The sequence below is a fragment of the Trachemys scripta genome, chromosome 4 (genome assembly GCF_013100865.1).
Source record: "Trachemys scripta elegans isolate TJP31775 chromosome 4, CAS_Tse_1.0, whole genome shotgun sequence".
NCBI classification, from domain to species: Eukaryota; Metazoa; Chordata; order Testudines; family Emydidae; genus Trachemys; species Trachemys scripta.
The window spans coordinates 75,441,218-75,461,980 of record NC_048301.1 but is presented as its reverse complement, the minus strand read 5'-3'; the positions used below and the strand labels follow the sequence as shown (position 1 = coordinate 75,461,980).

At 40.8% G+C, this 20,763-nt stretch overlaps 1 protein-coding gene across 3 annotated transcripts in view; it reads left to right on the top strand.

Annotated features, from left to right (window-relative positions):
* Positions 1-20,763, top strand: part of TTC17 (tetratricopeptide repeat domain 17) — an 85,779-nt gene that overhangs the window by 51,642 nt on the left and 13,374 nt on the right. For all 3 annotated transcript variants that reach the window (XM_034769634.1, XM_034769633.1, XM_034769632.1), the window contains 3 exons: positions 16,399-16,572; positions 18,351-18,601; positions 19,676-19,841. In XM_034769634.1, the coding sequence (XP_034625525.1) occupies positions 16,399-16,572; positions 18,351-18,601; positions 19,676-19,841 (591 nt within the window). The remainder of the gene's footprint in view (positions 1-16,398; positions 16,573-18,350; positions 18,602-19,675; positions 19,842-20,763) is intronic.

The following is a 20,763-nucleotide window of genomic DNA, read 5'->3' as shown; positions in this document are numbered from 1 at the left end:
CAGAGGGCATGTGTTCTTCGAGAAGTGCTACTGATGCTTGAGTAGGTGTCACTCCTCCCTCTGCATCAGCAAATAGCCCAGTCCTCCGGTACTGTGCTACTAAACATGTTGTCCTCTAACAGAGACTTAAAACCAAGAACTTGACTGAAGTGTCCAGTAAAGATTCCATCATGCATTTTGCAAGAGTAGAGAAATTAACTGTAGTTCTGGCCAAATTCTAGCTTAATTTTTTGCCCTAAATTCCCCTAGCAATTTTAGCTAGATACGGGTATTCTTTGCTTCCTGGGCTAAAACCGTTGGGTGCCATTGCTGAGTATTGTTAAACAGCTGTTGCATTCCAGACCAGAAGTTGTTGCCTTTTTATGTTGAGGTGAATTAATCTCAGTTTAGAAATGGACTTACTTTTCTTTAAATTTATAATGCCATAGGGCTGCATAGTCCTTTACAAGCAATTGGGCTGTGGGATGAAATTTACTGTGTAAGGAGTACGTGGTGTGGTGTAAGTTTAATTAACACGAGTGTTGGATGGCTGCATTACTCACGAGTGATAAAGCCATGAGTGAATTATGCAGGTGCTCATCCCATACAAGTTAATTTAATCTGTCATTGTTTTGGGCCTAAATATTGCTCATCCAATAAAAATTAATGTCGTTTGGTAAAGGATAAGAAGTACCACATGTAGAGGAACATAAGGAAACACTTGTGGCAGATTATTAAATATTAGGTGTCTGAAATCTGGGGATGGTGGGAGTGTTAGAAGCAGTTGCCAGAGAGAATTCATGGGTAGAGTTTGTGTGAAGTTAATGCAGTTTGTTGCATGACTTTGCAATGTGGATCTTACGACAGCATGTGGTATAAGTAACACTACCAATATTATTTTTTATTGTTACATAAGTGACTCTTTTAGCACCATCAGTTGAACTGATTATCAAACATAGTGTGTGATCCTGCAGTGCCCTTACATGTGAGTAGTCTTTAACTCATATGCATAGTCCTGTTCAAGCAGGTAGGGATCATAGGATCTGACCCAACAGATAGATAAGATTACAGGACAGAGAATATGTCTAAGTAGCACTAGACAAAAAAACCTAGAACAATGGCTTAGTAGAGTGAGGTTGGGGGGAATTTGTGCTAAGGAGGTGGGGTTTCAAAGACGGTTGGGTGTGGGCTGGTCAATTGTGATGTTATGCTCAGGGCTTGTCTAAACATAAATGGTACCACTTTAACTGTGCCAGCATATTAAAGCAGCACAACCCGTATTGGGTGTGTGATGCTCTATGGAATCTGGGGGACACTTTGGGATATTATGAATACCAATGTTGTAAAATTGCAATGAGTTATGCCAGATATGCCATGTAAGATATCTGTGAAAACGTTATAATTTGCCAAATATGCTGATCTTGTTTATATGTTTGTATCACCTTTGCATTATGGGTTATAGATATGAATGTATGTCTGTGTGTCAAAACTTGTGCTATGCTTCTGGGTGACGCCCCCAAACAGTTTGGCATCAGCACTGCCTACCCTGCTTGGTGGCCCATTGAGAGCCATCAGCTATACAACTGACCCATTGAGAGAAGGTAGAGGATATGCTTTATGATTCAGCAAGGCATACATGGGCATGCATGACTTCCAAGCCATGTGCTGGGCAGCTTGTGTTGGAAACAAAGGAAGCACAGGCCACATGGCAAAAGACTATAATAAAAGGAAGCTGCATCTTCTCCATTTTGTCTTGAATCCTGCTTCTTACCTCTGGAGGAACTTTGCTACAAACAGAAGCTCTGAGCAAAGGACTGAATGACCCCTCCAAGCTGTGGATGTACTCCAGAGGGACTTTCAAGTCCGCAAACTCACCAATACTGCTAGGAACCTGATATATGGACTTTGAAGTCTTTGTACATATGTGACTGTTTTACCATTTACCATTTCTCATCCTATTCTTTCCTTTTTCTTTATAATAAACCTTTAGTTTTAGACTCTAAAGGATTGGCTGGCAGTGTGATATTTTTGGGTAAGATCCAAACCTATACTGACCTGGTGACGTGGCTGACCCTTTGGGGTCAGAAGAACATTTTTGTATATGTGAGCAGAGTTTAAAATAACTTCTCACTGTACTGGACCTAGATGCTGATTGGTAGCCAGAAAACTGGAATGCAATAAAGGGGGCTGTGTGAGTTATTGATTTTTTTTATTTTTTGCTTCTTGATAACCAGTGTGGGGGATCAGGAGCACAGTTTATGACTGGTTGAGGAGAATAACTTCATTGTTGGGAGTATCTGCTCTCCCTTTTGCAGCCTGCCCTGACCTTGGCATTTCCAGTGAGGCCTGCCCAAAGCACCATGGGTCACATTGGCGTAGTCGGCAGGATCCACAGAACCAGGTCATTTGGTTTGGATCAGAACCCCATGCTATCCCAAATTTGAAATTTAAAACTGAGTGTCAAAGGTTAAAGTTAATCCCAATATGTGATCCACAATCAAAACGGCAAGCCCTGAGAGAGGGACAGCGTCTTCGGCATGAGAGAGAAATGGCAGAACTTCGGATGCAAGAGAAGCAAGCCTTGGCCCAGCTGGAAAAAGAAGCTGAGGAGAGAGTCTGGCGAGCTGAGGAAAGAACCAAGCAAGCTGGAGAGAGAGACCGAGAATCTCACAGGAGGCGAATGGAGCTGCTGCAAGCTGAGACCGAAGTTGCCAGACTTAAACTCCAAATCAAAATAATGAAAGAACAGCAGGAACTGTGCTATCCTGGAAGCTCAGCTCCTCTGTATGATGGAGATAGTCTGTTCAGTTTATACAAATGTTGGTATGTTGTTTAATAATGATGTGGTAACTATATTTAATCAGGTAACGTCATAACCCAGTCCCAGAAAAAGTATGAATGTGAATCCTCTTTGTCTGTAACAGACAGGGAGATTTGGAGCGGGGGAGGGTTGACTCTCTAAGCCAGGGCTCGGCAACCTACGGCACGCATGCCAAACACGGCACACAAGCCGATTTTGAGTGGCACACAGCTCCCTGCCATGGTCCCGCCCGCCCACCGCTCTCCCCTGCGGGGGCAGAAGCTTGGTTTTGTGGCAGCCAAGCTTCCCACCTCCCCCGCTTCTTCCCCTAGTGTGGTGTTTTCCGGCCCCTCCTCCTCTCCATCCCTGGCCAATCAGCTGATGGCACTAGCGAAGGGGAGGGGGAAGAGCGGCAGTGTGCACATAGCTCCATAGAGGACGCAGAGAGAGGTAGGAACGGAGCCTGGGGGAAGGAGGTGGAACAGAGCATATCCCTTCCAGCCCCCTGCCATGAGCCGCTCATGAGCACCCCCACGAGCCGAGCACCCCAGCTTTCTGCCCTGCACCCCCCACATCCCTCTGCCCTGAACCTCCCCATCCCAACACACATCCAGCCTTCTGCCCTGCACCCCCACAACCCCATCCCTCTGTCCTGAACCCCACATACACTCAGCCTTCTGCCCTGCACCCCACACCCTCTGCCCTGAACCCCCCACACCCCAACATACATCCAGCTTTCTGCCCTACACCCCTCACACACCCAGCCCTCTGCCCTGATCCCTGAACCCCCCCACACACACACTCCAGCCTTCTGCCCTGCACTCCCTCCCCCAGCCCTCTGCCTTGACCCCTGAAACACCCACCCCCAGGTCTGGGGTCCTGGCCGCAGGTCCTACTCAGCCCGCTGCTGGCCTAGGTGAACAGAACCCCAGGCTGGCAGCGAGCTGAGCAGACTGGTGGCATAAGATCAGCATTTTAATTTAATTTTAAATGACGCTTCTTAAACATTTTGAAAACCTTGTTTACTTTACATACAATAGTTTAGTTAAATAATATAGACTTATAGAAAGAGACCTTCTGAAAACGTTAAAATATATTACAGGCATGTGAAACCTTAAATTAGAGTGAATAAATGAAGACTCGGCACACCACTTCTGAAAGGTTGCCTACCCCTGCTCTAAGCAGTGGCATGTGTTTAACCAGGTATGCTATAACAAGGAAGAGAGTGTTTCTAGCCTTGGGATTGTGGAAAATAGCTGTTTGTCCAGTCAGAAATGCAGTTTATATGGTGAAGAAATTTCTGAATGTCTGTCTAATATCTCAGAAGTGAATCTGGAATTAGATGAAGCGCAGAAAGAAGCTCAGGGAAACATTTCTTTAGAGCAAATCAGAGTTGATGGTCAGTTTGAAGCCCTAACTGAGGAAGGAAAGGGCAGATTGCAGGTGGGTGATGGATTGCTGGCAAGTGAAGTTTATAAAAGTGAATCTGACCCAGGTAAAAGTGATGTGCTTAACGTAGCTCAGTGTGATGAGCCACTGTTTGTGGAAAGCAACAGTTTATCTGTTGAAGGGAAAACTGTTTCCAATTGTTTGCCCTTTAAAAATAGCAATGTACCTAATGAAGGAGACTGTACCTCCAGTCCTTTGTCTGTGGAGCAGACAGATGGTGCCTCTGAGCCTATGGTTGAGGATATTTCAGTTGTCACAGAGGTGGTTCTGGACTTAACTGATACACAAGAAGGAAGTGTGCCTAAGCTTGTGTTTGGTAACCTGCATGGTGCCAGTGAGGAAAGCTGCAAAGGGAAAGAATGTGCCTCTAACAACCCTTAAACCATGGAGTTTAGCAGATTGCCTGAAGGGGGGTTATGTGAAAATCCTCTTAATGTTCCAGAGGTGATTCTGGGTGTAAGTGAAACTCAGAGCGAGTTTGTTGTGGCTCCACAGAGCAATGCTTCTGTAGAACAGAAAAAAGATGGACTGTTGTTTAGAAAGATTCCTAAAGAGAAAAATCTTCAGAGTAATCTTTGCAAGCAGTTTGCTGCAACTGATGGGTGTGGAAGTGAGTTGATTGAGTTAATTCGGGGTGAATCACTGTATGGAGAAAGTAACAGTTTGTTGGGTTGATACAATCTACCTGGCTCACAAGAGGGGGAAGATTTGCCCCATAGTTGGTAGCACAAGGACACACCTGGCCAGCCACAGGATTCAGTGAGACATGAGGCATGGTATGACCAAGATATTTATAAATACTGACTTGTAACAAATGTGGTGTTGCTGTTAAGGTTAAGCCTTCTGATGTATTTGATTTTGATGTGAACCCTGGTAAAAAAGGGTGCCATGTGTATGACCTTGATAAAAAGCCTATAAACATATTGGGGATGATACCTGAAAACACACTGTATGCTAAAAAGCCTTGTAACAGTAAAATGGTATGACTGGTACATGTAAGCATTCTTGAAACTTGGCACAGCAGAAAAACCTTAACAAATCCAGTCTGCTGTATAGAAAGGGAAATTGAGGCACACCACATAATGGTGTTCATAACTAAATGCCAAGGTAATTCCACCCTTGAAAGCATTAATGTCTATATTAGAATAACATCAGAGAGAGGATACTTTCAAAAAAGAAAGAAGCTGTATATAAAGAGCCTGATTTAGTCAAATAGAATTTTGATAAACTATTTCTGTTGTACCTTAATACTTGTGATGTAAACTGGAAGTGTAATAATATAGGACCTAGAATGGAACATTCTTGTGATGCATTCAGCAATGTCTAGGGACACCCCTTTCTGCATCAATTTTGCGTGGGGTGTGTGACACTCTATGGAATCTGGGGGACACTTTGGGAGATTATGAATACCAATGTTGTAAAATTGCAATGAGTTATGCCAGATATGCTTTGTAAGATATCTGAAAATGTTATACATTGCCAAATATGATCTTGTTTATATCACCTTTGCATTATGGGTTATAGATATGTATGTCTGTGTTTCAAAACTTGTGCTATGCTGCTGGGTGACACCCTCGGATAGTTTGGCATCAGCACTACTTAGCCTGCTTGATGGCTCGTTGAGAGAAAACAGAGGATACACATTATGACTCAGCAAGGCATGCATGGACATGCCTATGAACAGAAAAGGCTTCCAAGCCATGTGCTGGGCAGCTTGTGTTGGAAACAAAGGAAGCACAGGCCACATGGCAAAAGACTATAATTAAAAGGCAGCTGCATCTTCTCCATTTTGTCTTCAGTCCTGCTTCTTACCTCTGAAGGAACTTTGCTACAAACTGAAGCTTTGAACAAAGGACTGAATGACCCATCCAAGCTCTGGGTGTATTCCAGAGGGACTTTCAAGCCAGCAAACTCACCAATACTACTAGAAAGCTGATATATGGACTTTGAAGTCTTTGTACGTATGTGTCTGTTTTACAATTTAACATCTCTCTTCTTGTTCTTTCCTTTTTCTTTATAATAAACCTTTAGTTTTAGACTCTAAAGGATTGGCTGGCAGCGTGATATTTTGGGTAAAATCCAAACCTATACTGACCTGGTGGCGTGACTGACCCTTTGGGGTCAGAGGAACATTTTGTATATGTGAGCAGAGTTTAAATAACTTCTCATTGTACTGGACCTAGGTGCAGATTGGTAGCCAGAAAACTGAAATGCAATAAAGGGGGCTGTTTCTTTTTTGCTTCTTGATAACCAGTGTGGGGGATCAGAAGCACAGTTTGTGACTGGTTGAGGAGAATAACGTCAGTGTTACCCACCAGTCTAGGAAGTATCTGCTCTCCCTTTTGCAGCCTGCCCTGACCTTGGCATTTCCAGTGAGGGCTGCCCCAGACACCACTGGTCACAGGGAGTAAAAAGGTGCTTATACCCATTTAACTTACTCATGTACAGGAAGGAAAATAAGCTATAGCAGTATAACGGCATTTTTATTCTAGTACAACTATTTTGGTTTAAAAAAAAAATCACACCTTTGGCCGAAATAGTTACACATATACAAAATCTGTATGTAGACCAGGCCTGACTCTTATAAAAAGTGAGGATAAGTAATTCTGGGTAGACTTCTTTTTAATTTGAACTTAGTGGATCTCTTTAGCCTGATTTGTGGTAATGTCAGGAGAATACAGCCCATGGTCAAAAGTTGTCATCAGACCCCCCTGCAGGAAGTTCACTGCTTGCAGCCAGTGGTGGGGTCCATCTCACAAGTGAGCTGAATGGTCTGTTACGTGATTATGAACTGACATAGCCACTTGGAGAGAAAAGTAATAGTGTTTTTTTAATTTTAAATATTTTTATTTAGCAAATGCAGAGTCAAGTACATAGGAGAACTCACAGAGGACGAGCCATCAGCATTCTGAACTTGTGTGTATGTCTCTCTCTCTCCCCCTGTTTCTCCAAAGGAAATCGAGTAATTTTTGAGGCACTAATTGAAATTCAGGCCATAATGCTGCTTAACCTGCTGCTCTATATGTAGCACTGGAGCACCCTGAGAGGGCATTGCTAATCTCATTTTCTAGTCTCTCTTATCTGCTGACGGGGATGGAGAGTTAAATTTAGATACCTTCTTCCATGTTTGGGCCACGTTCCCAGACAGCTCTGAGAGCACACTGTGGCTTCTATACCCACGTCATAAAGAACGAGCTTCTGTTGTAGCCAGTGAGAACAAGGAAAAGAAAGGGAGGGTGTGCGGTGATTTAATATAGCTAGGTCCCCTCTTGTCCTTCATTCCCCCCCTTAATTATTGAAGAGGAATTTTTTTTTAAAGAGTTCGCTACACTGTTTGTAAAGCAGCCCAATGGATTCTCCGAGGGTATGTTGTTTTGGTGTGTGTCCCTTTCAAACCACACAACATACAAATTTAAAGAGGCAGATCTTCCTCTTCAATTTTTCTTTTCATGTTTTATTTATTTTTGGTTTATATTTCATAAGGGCAATTTGTGGTGCTGTGCTCATCAGGGATAGGTCCATTATGCAATGGTAAGGTATTGCCATCTCTTAACATGAACAAGAAATCTGGTTATATCAGACAGCATCTCTGTTAAAATAAATAAATTAAAAGCCTTCATCATTAAAAACTGCTGTACTGGGAGATGTATGGTTAGTCTTAAAAATAAATCTAGAGCTAAGCCAATTTAAATTTTTTTTGCTACCCCCAGGTTAAAAAACAAAATATTTTCCTACAATTGAGGACTGATTTACTATGCAATAATTCCCTTAACTGAAAACCTGTTACTGGGATAATGTAATAAAAAGAATGACGTTTACATACTTCATTGTAAAATTAGAATGAGGTGGCTTGTTCTGTTTGCATAAGGCACAACATGTTGTGATGCAGTCTACATACTGGTGTATGTGGGTGGGATGTTCAGAATAACTCTGTCTTGGCCTAACTTTGCTCACCTGAAACTATTAACTTTCATGGGAGCAGACTTAGGCCAGCACGGAGTGCTTTTGCAAACCCCAGGCCACGTGACTAAAGACCACTGTCAGGTAACCTAAAGAAGGAGTTTACTACTAACAGTTTAAATTATAATTGACAATTTAAAAAAAAATTACCTTTCACTTGTCACCACTCAGGAGGGTTGTTTAGCTTTTGCATCTGACTCATAGGTACTGTTGCAAATACTATTGACTGAAAGCTTCCAACTTTGCAGGGGAGTGTTCATATTTAAAAAAAAAAAAAAAAACACCCTGTAAATATGAACAACCTTTCTGTATGAAATAATGAAAAGAGTTAAGATTAAACTAATCTGAATTTTGTGTTCTTCATTGATGTTAATGCTTCAATAATATTTGAGAGTTCTACAACTTAAGCAGCCATTAGAAATCATAGCCTATGCTTTCAGGAGTACAGTGCACATCCAGCAAGTTAGGTCCAAAGCAGAGACCAGGCAGCAGAGAAGTGGAGAGCAGGAAAGGAGAGCTATTCAGTTAAACGTTTGCTACTGAGCTGACTTTGCAGTATTCCACTGGAGAAGGAAACCTTATGTCCTTAGCTACCTGCAAATGCTGGATGCCAACTGTAGTCCTTGGCAGCACTGCGTATGGTTTTTACTGGCTACTTGATGCTTTGGAACTTTACATTATTTATAAGCATTGTAAAGCCCAATCTTGCCCTTATTGAAGTCAATGGCAAAATTTCCATTGGCTTCAGTGGGAGCAGAATCATGCATTGTGGTGGCAAAAAGCCAGTTCAGAGTTTGAAGAATGGGAAGAGAATTGTTATTTATTATGATGCATGTCCTACTGCAGTTTGTTTGTTTGTTCCATATTTTACCATAGCGCTGTAATCTCAGTGAGTGAGTCAGTACACCAGTGGAGTCTGTTATTGCTTTATCTTCCTCATTTACTTATTTTAATTTTTTTTAACTGACCCACTAAGACACACCCATAACAATGTTGGGAAGCCCCATGATCATAGCATCTTTCCTTATTCCATCCCTTCCCTGCTACTTGTTTTCTTTATTGATTGTAGCTCATCTCAAGACTAGACTGTGAGCTCTCTAGGGCAGGGGACTTGTCTTGCACATCTTTGGGTGCTGTAAAATAGCAAACGATAACCTCCTCAATGTCAGTCCTGGAGCAGGATTCTCTGTAGCCATTTCAGGAAGGCTAGGTCATGCCATCAGAAAGAATCACTGGTGATGCTGTATCCCAGCTTGCTCAGTGTGTCTCACTTTGTGCTCTGTGCTAACAGAACTCAGGATGGTGTTTTTTAATAATAATGTAAATATGTATTGCTCTATAAAGAAACACTAGGCAACGCAGTGCCAAATGGGATGGTGTGGATGCTGATAGGTGTTTAGAGCCAAATCCCAGCTAATCTTAAATAAGAGTGGCTGCACTGAAGTCAGTGGAGCTATGCTGTCTTATGCCATCTGAGGCTCTGGTTATTCTCTAGTTTCTGCAAAGGCTATTTCTTTTTAACTAAGATTGCACACTATTCAGTTAATTTAATTAATAACTAGTGCTATCTTATACTACTAGAGTGTCTTCACTCCAAAGGTGTCAAGTATCAGAGAGGTAGCCGTGTTAGTCTGGATCTATAAACGCAACAGAGAGTCCTGTGGCACCTTATAGACTAACAGACGTATTGGAGCGTAAGCTTTCGTGGGTGAATACTCAGATGTGCATCTGACGAAGTGAGTATTCACCCACGAAAGCTTATGCTCCAATACATCTGTTAATCTATAAGGTGCCACAGAACTCTGCCGCTTTTCACTCCAAAGGGTCTCAACGTGTTTTGTAACCAAAATGGCATACAAAAGTAAATCATAACTGAAAAGTAGGTTGAAAAGTGGGATGAAAAGTAGCAGCTGTTTAATAGTGCACAAAATTTTAAGAAACTGAATATATCCACCTGAAACTGCAGGAAGTATTCAGAGATGTAGAATGTAATCACCCGAGTCATAACCACTGGATTTAACCCTGCAACTCTTATAGGAGGTGCCGTGGGAATCTTAATTACTGTAAGAGGTCAAGGCCTTAGTTTTATATCTCACCTGAAAGATGTCACCTCTAGCAGCACAACTGCTCCTAACATCATGCTGGGATGTTGGTTCAGTACTGATGTAGAGAGAAGAGTGCCACCAACTGAATCACGCATATCACTTACATGGAGATCGCCTTTCCAAGTCCTTGCTGGATCCAAAACCTGTATAATTTGAGACTGCCAGGATCACCACCCAAGATGTTATTGTTGGTGGTAGGCTCATTAGTACTAAATTACATTATAAGCTCTTTGAGGCATGAACCATATCTTCCATCCTGTTTGTTCTGTAAAGCACCAAACACACTTCTGGGCCTGTAAACACGATAAATGATGATATATTGTGTTGAAATTTCAGTTGTATGGTGGCTATATCTAAAATCTTCAGTTTTAAATTTTAATTTGTAGACACCCTAGTAGTGAGTGTCTCCTTAAACCAACCTTCCTGAGATCCATGAATTTTCACTAGTTTTCATGTGAGACTGAGTAATGTATATGTTCTCTCTCTTACTGTTAGCTGGCAATACACTATCTAACTGTGTGGTTCTATATAGGCAATTGGTAGTGAGGTTAAACGGGATGCAGTTTGTAGTGTAACATTCCTCAAATATTTACAGTTGGACTTGCCTATCTACTGAGTAGCATTTCCATCTCTGGGAAGCATAGGGGTGTGCTGCTCTGACAATGAAAGAAACACTTGAGTTATGCAGTAGAACTGTACTAAACTCACTGCAAGGTGTACTATATTGTGGAAGTAAATCCAAGTGCACAAATATGGGATTAATTTTCTTTTATTAGCACTTGCATCAGTCTGTTCTGTACCCTGACACACTCTCACTAGATTGACTTCCCGCTGTGCTGGGGTTGTCTGGTTACACTGCAGTGGTTTTATTTAACAAGGAAACCCTTGTTCTCAGACACCTTAGCTAGGTAAAATAAGAAGTCAGACCCCCCCCCCCCCAAAAAAAAATCTTGGTTTTAAAAATTAATGCAGGTTGGGTCCTTGTTGTTTGACTTGTGGTGTTGGTGGAACCTTTATAGTTCATGTTTGCAAGCATTTCTTTGCAGCCATGAGTGCTAGAAACTTTTTTAATTGTGTTTTTTAATGAAAGCTGAGATTCTTATGTAATCACATGAAGCCAGGAGCTGGGACTTCAGAAAAATACTACATATCATGAGACTCACGATAAAATATTGAAGCTTGGCAACATTGTAATCCGTGAACCAAAAAGCCAAGAATAAAAACACAACATAGATTCCATTCCTATAATTAACTACATGCTTTAAAAATGAAAACCTGTGTATGTTTTCACTTTGATTCGCCTACATTGTTACTAGCTCAAGGCTGGGGGATGCTATATGGGAATCAGGCTGTGAAAATAAGCAATGTGCCATTGCTGTCCATGGCAAGTGTAATGCAAGAAGTAAACAAACAGCATTACTGGTGACTAATTTAGATTTTATGATATCTGAGTTTGAATCACTTCATTGCTGTTAGTGTCAAAAGTTTGACTCCATGGTTGAGTCGCTTCTGAACACTCTGCTTCCATGAGACCCACAAGGCATAAGCCAACAGTAATAATTAATGAAAACCTCTGCATTTTCCAAGTCATCCAGTCTTTTATGCATACGAGTTCTTTGGGGCAGGGACTGTCTTTGTGTTTGATTCTATACTGTTCACAAAAAAAGTTTTTGACTTAACAAATAAGAGATGGATATTTTGCCCCAAATATGATTTTTATCTTTTAGCGAAGCCTGGTTACTTGAGTTGAGTTATAATACACATACAACTCTCTTAGCTCTTCCTAGGATGGGATGATCAGTGCTTGCCCTCTCAGCAACTTCTCCCCTTCTCCTGCTCACTACCCTTTTTCTATCACCACACATGCACAAATGTGCATTCCAATCACTGCTAGAGGCTGAAATCATCCTTCCCCATTTTCCTCTTTGTTGCTGTACTACTCTTTTCCTTCCTTCCCTTTCTTTTCAGTGCTGTTTATCTCCTTGTGCTAAGGAGAATGGAAGATCTAACGGGTCTTCTCCCTCTTGTTTAAAATTTTTATTACAGTAATACCCAGAGGCCCCAATCAGGATCAGGACTGCATTGTAGTAGGTACTCTACAAACACAAGCACAGTTGTCTCCAAAGTAATTGCAATGTAAAATGATATAAGGAGTGTTTCATTGTTTTGATACTTTATATATTTGTTACTAAGTGCCATCTATCCCCTTTTGGCATGACAGGAAATGTTTAGGAGGGAATAGGTGGAGGAGAGGGCCTTACATATCAATTAAGAGGACATTCTGACGTCTCTGATCCCTTCCCTTTCTTCGTGGTACTCCTGTATGCATTCTCTGCTGCTGCCCTACAAACAGCTTGGCTCATTGAGTGATGGCCCTGACTTCAGGGTATCCCAGTCAATCAGGTACTCATACTATGGTAGTGGGGACATATAAGTTCCAAGTTAGATACCTTCTCTCTTCAGAGTATTTGCATACTGCAGTTCTATTAATTCAAATGAAATGTACCTGTTCTGTTTAGCATTTGAAATCATGCGAGTGTCAACCATGATTACACATGGTTGTTTCTAGCACCATTTATCTGGTGGGTTGAGACTTTCATCTGGAAAAACCATGCCATAAACATGAATTTTATAACATGATACCGTGGGGAATGAGGAGGGAAACGCTTATACCATTTCTCTGATAAGTGTGAAAGGAAACAGCCATAATTATTGCTAGCCTAGTGTTCGTCATTGTATGCCCACGACCTATCAATGAATTACGGGGATGGAAGGAAAATAAACATAGATGTGGCAACTAACAGAACATCAATGCCATTGATGTAAACTCCTACTCACAAGTGACTTTCAAATCAAATCACTGAAGATTCCCATACTTAATGTGTCCCTGATTTTCCCATTAAATGGACTCACTTTATAGGTAAAGAGCTTCCCCCTTACCCTCCAATTTCTAGTTCTGCAAAGTTAGCTTGATTTGAAGAATCAATTTGGGCTATTTTTTCCCCTTCTCTTACATCAAAACCTATAATAAAGGCTTGGCAGGCCAAATTACGACCTAGTATCACCTATGCAACCTCTTTATCGTCAGTGTAACACAGATGTAACTGACTGGAACTTAGTAAACAATTCTGTCGGTATTACACACGGTAGAATAGAATCCTGTGTTCTGCCTTAGCTTTATCAGCAGCAGCTCCACACACACAACAGATCTGCTGAGTAAGAAAGTGACATTTTTATAGTCACTTTTCAGAGTAACTAGTTTATTGCACATCTCCAGGTCACTAGTTTTCATATAATACCAGCCATGTGAAGATCTGTGAAGAAATAGCAAAACCCATCACTCAAAATTCAGATAGACACCTCTGGGAAACTAGAATACAGGAGAAAGGTTGGAAATGTACACCTGGGTTTTGGTCAGGAACTGTCTTTTTAATCTGTCTGTACAGTGCCTGATGCAATGGAGTTCTGATCTGTGACTGGGGGTCCTAGATCTTATAGTAATATAAATAATAATAAAAGTCTACAGCCCATGAATGATCACATGCTTCTGGGCTATGTTAGTACCTTTTAGTCCATTCTTCTAACCCCATGTTCTCCAGTTATTCTTCTGGCACCCATCATTGGGGGCAGAGGATTTAAAGTTCTAACTTGAGACTTTTCACCAACATCAGTAACTTGATCCAATCTGCAAAGATCTTTGGTTTCAACTAGCTTCTCTCTTCTCCAGTGATGCCAGGCAACTGGAAGCAGTAATTAAAAAAAATTAGGCCACTTGGCTTTCTATATATAGCAGCACTTCTGATCCCAAGAAAACCAGCACTCTCATGCAGTCTGTTTTTAGCTGTCAGTGTTTGTAAATTAATATTAACGATGCTAGTCTTAAGTAATTCTTTTAAATGTGTCTTAATATTTTTCCCCTGCAGTTCCCAGGTTTTTTTATTTTAAAATAGTCGTTTTTAAAAAAAACTGTCTGTACCTCAGTCTCTTCTGCTTTCTTCTTCTTCATCAGAATGCTAAGTTGACCAAGGTTCCCTCCGCTGAAGGGCATCATATTCTTAGAATGCACCTGACTTGCATCAAAGTCAGTCTGGTTTTGATGTCAGCCGGAAGGACTAATTTCAGCTTTGGGATCCTGTGCACACCGTTTCTTATAAATTACACATGAAGCTCTCTGCGTATTGCAGAGATTTAAAAAGATGAAACCAATTAAATTTTCATTGAAGGGGGGGAGTAGAAGGGGGAAAAGGCAGAGATACAATGACTGGTGAAAGCAGTAAAATGTGAAAACCAGAAAGAATTCAATTGTATGGCAGATGTTAAAGCAGTTTATAAAGTTTAGTCTTTCCATTTTGTTTCATCATTTACCCATTTCATAAAATAATTTAGTTTAGCCAACATCTCAGTATACAGCTGAAAAGCTAAAGAGCAGTAAATATTTAGTGTCACTAGGAGGCTTACAGATCTAGCGCTTTTTTGTGTGTGCGCCTCCCCAGTAAAAATGTGTGAGCTGATTATCAGAGGTTCTGATCACCCACAATTCCCACTGTTTCAGTGGGACCTGAGAGTATTCAATACCTCTGAAAATCAAATTATTGGATTTTTTTCTACAAAGACAGAGAAACTCTTTGATACTGGATCTTTAGAATAAGCTTTGGATACGGCATGATCTGTTCCATGGTTTTTCAGTCTGGAAGTCACAACCACCTCCCTTTCTCTGTCTCTGTCTCTGTCGGAAGGAGGGACAAAGGACAACCTATTGTATGCAAAAGGTTGAAAACCACTGATCTATTCAGGAGCTTATTACCACACCCATCACTGTGGAATCAGTGCACTTTCCATAATGTATTAAGCAATGTGACTAGCATCTTTGAGGACAGAGTTGGGGACTGAGCCTCAGGACTCCTGCATTTTATTTCTGACTCTGCCACTGATTCACTACTTCGCCTCTAAGTATATTCATCTGTAAACAGAATGCAATAATTCTTACCTCACTAATAGGAGACAAGAAGAAAGGTCCAGTGGTTAGGACAGGACACTAGTCTGAAACTCTGAATACCTGGGCTCAGTTCCCTATTCCAACACAGATTTCCTTTGTCATTTAGTCTCTCTGTGCCTCAGTTATCCAGCTGTGGTAAAATGGTGATAATAGCACTTCGCCCCCTCACAGGGGTTTTGTGAGGGGTGGGCATTTGATTCCTTACATTGATAGATAAAATATACTAGGTGCTCAGATACTACTGTAACGAGGGTCAGATAAGTGCATAAGGTAGGAAGGTTGAGATTTACTGTTGATTAACCTTGGTAAAGCATTTGAGATCAGTGGTTGTACTTTAGACATTGAAAATGCTGTTACAAGTTTGTGGTTGATTCTTAAGTGGCTACTCTTTATTTCAGGCTATTTTTCAGACTTTAAGATTTAATCCCATTGTTTGTTTACTTTGGGGTTTTATCTAAGAATGTCAAGAGAGCAGTATAATCATAGTGCAGGATAAATGGATACATTGCTCTGTCTATGCTCATTACTGTCTTTCCTTCTGGGTCTGATTTTTTGTGAAATTTCTCCCAGACATTTTGTGTAGTCCTTTTGTGTCTTCAATGAGTTCTGTGCTTCCAAATCTGTATGCCGACACCAAGGAGTTCTGAATTTTGAGTTAAATTCTCAACTTAATGAATTTATGATTTTGGCTTATGTTAATAGTAATAACGTGACTAAATGGTGCTTCAGAAATATACATCCAAGTTAGCACCCAGTGTTTTTTCCCCCAGGTACTAGTTGCTCTAGTAATCTTCCAGGAGAAGAAACTGGGCTACTAACGAAAGAGAAAATCAGAGTAGATTAAGCATCTGAGAGTCTTGTATTCTGTAACTTTTAGTGGCCTGATCTAGCAAAGTGCTTAGCACTCTGCACTCCCACTAAAGTCTCATTGAGTTGGGGTACCTTGTAGGATAGGCTTATTTGTCTCTATGTAGGAGAAGAAGGAAATGGGTGGAATGTCATCTCTGAATTGTTGCTTCTGCACCTTAATAATTCAGGGTTTGTATTAGATGATGTGTCCAGAGGAAGCTGTTTTATAATGTGTGTGTATCTTTCTCTGTTTTTTACAGGCCACTGTCATGAGAGAAACCCTGATGGCAGCCATGACAAGCAGAAGTACTTTGGTGACCCCCAAAAGTCTGTAATAAGAGCTGAGGAAGAAAACTCTGAGGGAGATATAGAAGAAGATCCAGAAGCCTTTGTTCAGAGTTCAACAGGAGACTCTTCCTCCCTGAGACTGGAAAGTAAGTCAGCCTTGGAATTTCGGTGCATGCTTGGACAATGAGCCACTTTCTACACTTCAAGCCTGTCTTCCTTTTCAGAAAAGCTGTTTTCCTTCCTATAGGTGTGCTCTCCAGTTTTGCTTGCCTCAAGGATGAAACACCTATGACAAGACAGAAGAAAGGCTATTTCTTAATTTAGTTGATTTCTTATTTGATCTTTCAAGTCCTTCCCAAATAGCAGACAAATTAAAGGTGCTGCAGACCAAGGCTATGACTGAGTTTCTTTTACCTCTCAAGTGACCGGTTTCTTTTAGTTTGTGTGAGCAAAACCAGAGCCTGTGTACAGTATTCTCACTTACTGAAATATGACTTGTTTCTCGAACTGCTGCTCCTCCCAAAGTGAAATAATAATGAAACCTTTAAGAAGTTATAAAGTTTTTAAAATAGATTTAAAAAAATCTTTGACACATTCTGCCTCTTTAATGCGAGTTTTACTAGGGGTATACTGTATAGGGCCTTAAAGCAATCCCCTGCATGACACAAAAGTTAGAGAATTGTGTGCATTAATATTTAACACCCTTCAGATTTTGAGCACCTCAGACAGCAATCCTGGTGAGTTTTCCTCCCTTTACTTTCCCTAATGAAACACAGTAGTAATGAGGTAAACTGCTGAAATAGATAAGGTTTTACTCTGTAGCATTTGAAAACTTTTTTTATTTCGTCTCCTTATTCCTGTTAACAGTTTTACAGAGAGAGAGAGGAAGAGAAATACATAACCTTTAAAACTGATCATATTCTGTTCACTACTTTTCTTCCTCAAGCCTAACAGCAAAAAGCATTAGGTTACAAGTAAAAGCCCAGAGAGTAGGATATGGTCCAGATTTAAGGATACTATTTCCTAGAAGACACTGTTGATTTGTATACCCACCTCATTTGCACCTGGATAATTCCTGAATCAGCTGTACTAGATAAAAGTGGAAAGAGGAAGACAGAGTTGGTAAGATCAGGAAATGGAGAGGTTTACTCCATGTCAATGCTCAAGCTCAGAAAGCTACAGAGAAGCAGCTGTCTGTCTTCCCACTGAAACAAAGAATTGTCATGGACCTGGGGGAAGAAGAAGAATGAGAATTGATCTAGAGTTGCCCACTTTTGAATCAGCAATTGATGAAGCATCATTATGGGAAGACTTATATTTTCATAAAGACTTTCCAATAGCTTCTGTCCATTTGTGATGCACAGTGAGTGAGCAGTGATCTTCCTATTCAATACATCTGATTTTGAAAAAATAAATGAGAAGTTGGTACTGCGAGCACAACTGTCATGGTCATAGCAAGGTCTAAATTTCACCTAAGCCTTGTTTGCTTATGTCACTTTGCAGAGTCCTTTGTGTGAATGCATGCCTTCATGGCGAGGAAGGGAATTTAGTCAAATGAAATATTTCAGTTCTGTTATTAAAACAAAATATTGTCATCAATCCAGCTTTCATGAGCAGCCCTATAATAACAAATCAACCTGGGTAACTCAACAGTTTTGAAGAACTTTAACAAGCCAGGGTGTTTGAAGTAAATCAGTTTTCTAGCTCTCAGCAAGTGGAAATGGTGATTTTTAAAAATTGTAGGAAGTTCCTTTCTTGAATTATCCATGGTGTTTACTTTTTTTAATTAAAGGTCTTAGATGGTCTACATTATATTTGCACAGGTAGAAGACTTGAGGCATAGAACAGAAATATACCTTTGTACTGCCTTTGGGTACTATTGTAACAAATAATTTTGGTGACATTTATTGACATTTAATTTCAGACACAGTTGTTGCAGAAAGCAATGACTCAGAAGGGGTGGAGAGTTTGGGAGATGCTCAGATGTCTGAAGAGATGTTGGCCTTGGTGGACGAGTTTGAAAATTCCTGGTCTCTCGAAGCCTTTGAGGGGGCACTGGAGGTGAAAGGTCGTCGGATGGACTTGCAAGGAATCCGGGTTCTAAAGACGGGTTCTCAGGATGGACTGGCTAGCTCCTGTTTTGGAGATTGTGGAGATGATGATGAAGCTGAATGGGTAAGAGCACTCATTTGCAAGATATAGTTTAGTAGCATTCATAAGTCAGATCCTAATTAACCATGACTGCAACAATGATGGCTTGAAGGGAGGTTGACCAGTTCAGCCTGGCATTCAGAGTCTTTAAACTCTAGGTCACCGGTCTTTCCTGGGTCATAAATGACCAAAAAACATGACCACCTGAGAGCTGGTTGATGGCCTGTGAGAAATAAGTTGGTAGTTTCAGTTCACCTCCTAACAGACAAAACTGCCACCAGCATTGTTACTAATTGACATCTTTATTGGTAGCAAAGAGGCCAAGTATTGAATGAACCATGGAGCCTGAGTACACCTCTTATCTTTGGGGCAGTCCAGGCCCTCCTAGGCAATGGTTGAGTCTCACTGCTGGTGAATGGGAATGAAATTTGCACTGCATTGTGCAGGCAAAGGATTTCATTCTCCTTTGCTCTCAGATCTGGCACTTACCAGACCTGAATTCATTCTGATAAATACATTCATAAATTTAGAGAGACATGGCAGCTGAAGTAACTTTTATTAGAGCTATTACTGTGATGAGAGAGCAGCTTTTGAGCTCCACAAAACTCTTCTTTAGGTCTTTTTCTGACCTCATGAAGAGCTCTGTGGAATGTGAAAGCTTGTCTCTTTCACAAACAGAAGTTGGTCCAATAAAAGATTTTCACCCCTGTCTCTCTCATACCCTGGGACCATGACAACAACATGAAAAACATGAATAAACAATTGTCTTTTTTTTAAAAAAAAATCTACCTTGATGCATTCAAAAAAATAAAAAATAAAATGCTATTCTGCTTTAACTGGCCTTGGACTTTTACCCCCAATGGCAAATTAATATAAAAGGAAGGGTACAATATTAACTGAAAGGTCTAGTTAGTGTGAAGATACCTGATGTCCATTTTGACGGTGCTATGAACAGAACAAAAAGTAAAGTGTTCCAGTTCTGTAGCAATTAAATGGACTTTCTCTCTCACATACACAAATGAAATACATTAGAGGATTCATGTGTGCAATATGGTATAATTTGTCACAGTTACCCCTACCAATGTTATTCTTTTACAGATCACATTCCAGGTCAAACGTTTAAAGAAACCAAAAGCAGAAAGCTTGGATCTTCAGGAGCCCCCTGGGAGAAATGGAGAGGAAGGGGTTAATGTAGAAGATGAAAACCTTTACCAAATGGCACTGGAGATCAGTGGCCCAAAGATACCCTCCCCTGGACCACCAGGTAAATTATTGTTTTCAGGGAAAGCAAATCCCTCAGTGCCTCACATTCCATTGTATTAATACATCAAATGGATAATAGTGAGATTACAGAGGTATATTTCGGTCTATATGAATAAGTGGCACAATTAGAATTCTATCCCATTAAAATTCTCCTAGGAGCCCCTATTTCTAGAGTACAGTTGTGTTTTATATAACATCTTTCACCTCAGCTGTTTCCCAACACACTTTTGGGGGTAAAATGAAAAATAATAGAGAGAAATTGAGAGGAGAAAAAGCAAGGGAGGAAAGATGTTTTGGGGCAATATCTGAAGGAAGCCAGAGAGATAATGAGGTGGTGGAGGAGGTGGTGGTGGTGGTAGTGGTAGTAGTAGTAGTAGTATTTACCTGGTGTCATTGAAGTGCACAGCATTTTTGTATGTTCAGATACCCCGGTGACAGACACAGTATGAGATACATTTGATATAATGAACAATCCCTGCCCCAAGGACTTTACATTCTGAGACAAAAACCAAATGTGGTCCCAGTCACAAAGTACTACTGAGCTTTTATTTTTACTGTGTTTTCTTTGGTGATGGCCTGAAACAATGACTAGACATCTGTTCCAGATGGTAGGAATTGCAGAAGAGAAGACTGTTGCACCAACTGAGGTGAAGTAAGGTGAAGAGAGAGATTAAAGTTGTGCTAGGGAGCAGAGAGGGAATGCAGGAGGAAAATAGAAAGAAGCAAGATCTGTAAGATAGGCTTGACCCAAGTGTGAAGGTGTGCCTCCACCACAGGAGGCATCAGTGGTATTCTGCACATGCTGGAATCGGAAGCGCCTGGAGCCTGGGATGCCATAGAGGAGAGAGTTCAAATAGTCAAGATGAGATGAAGTGAAGGTATGGGGAGGATTTCAGCAGACATGGAGTCTAGAGTGTTGTACT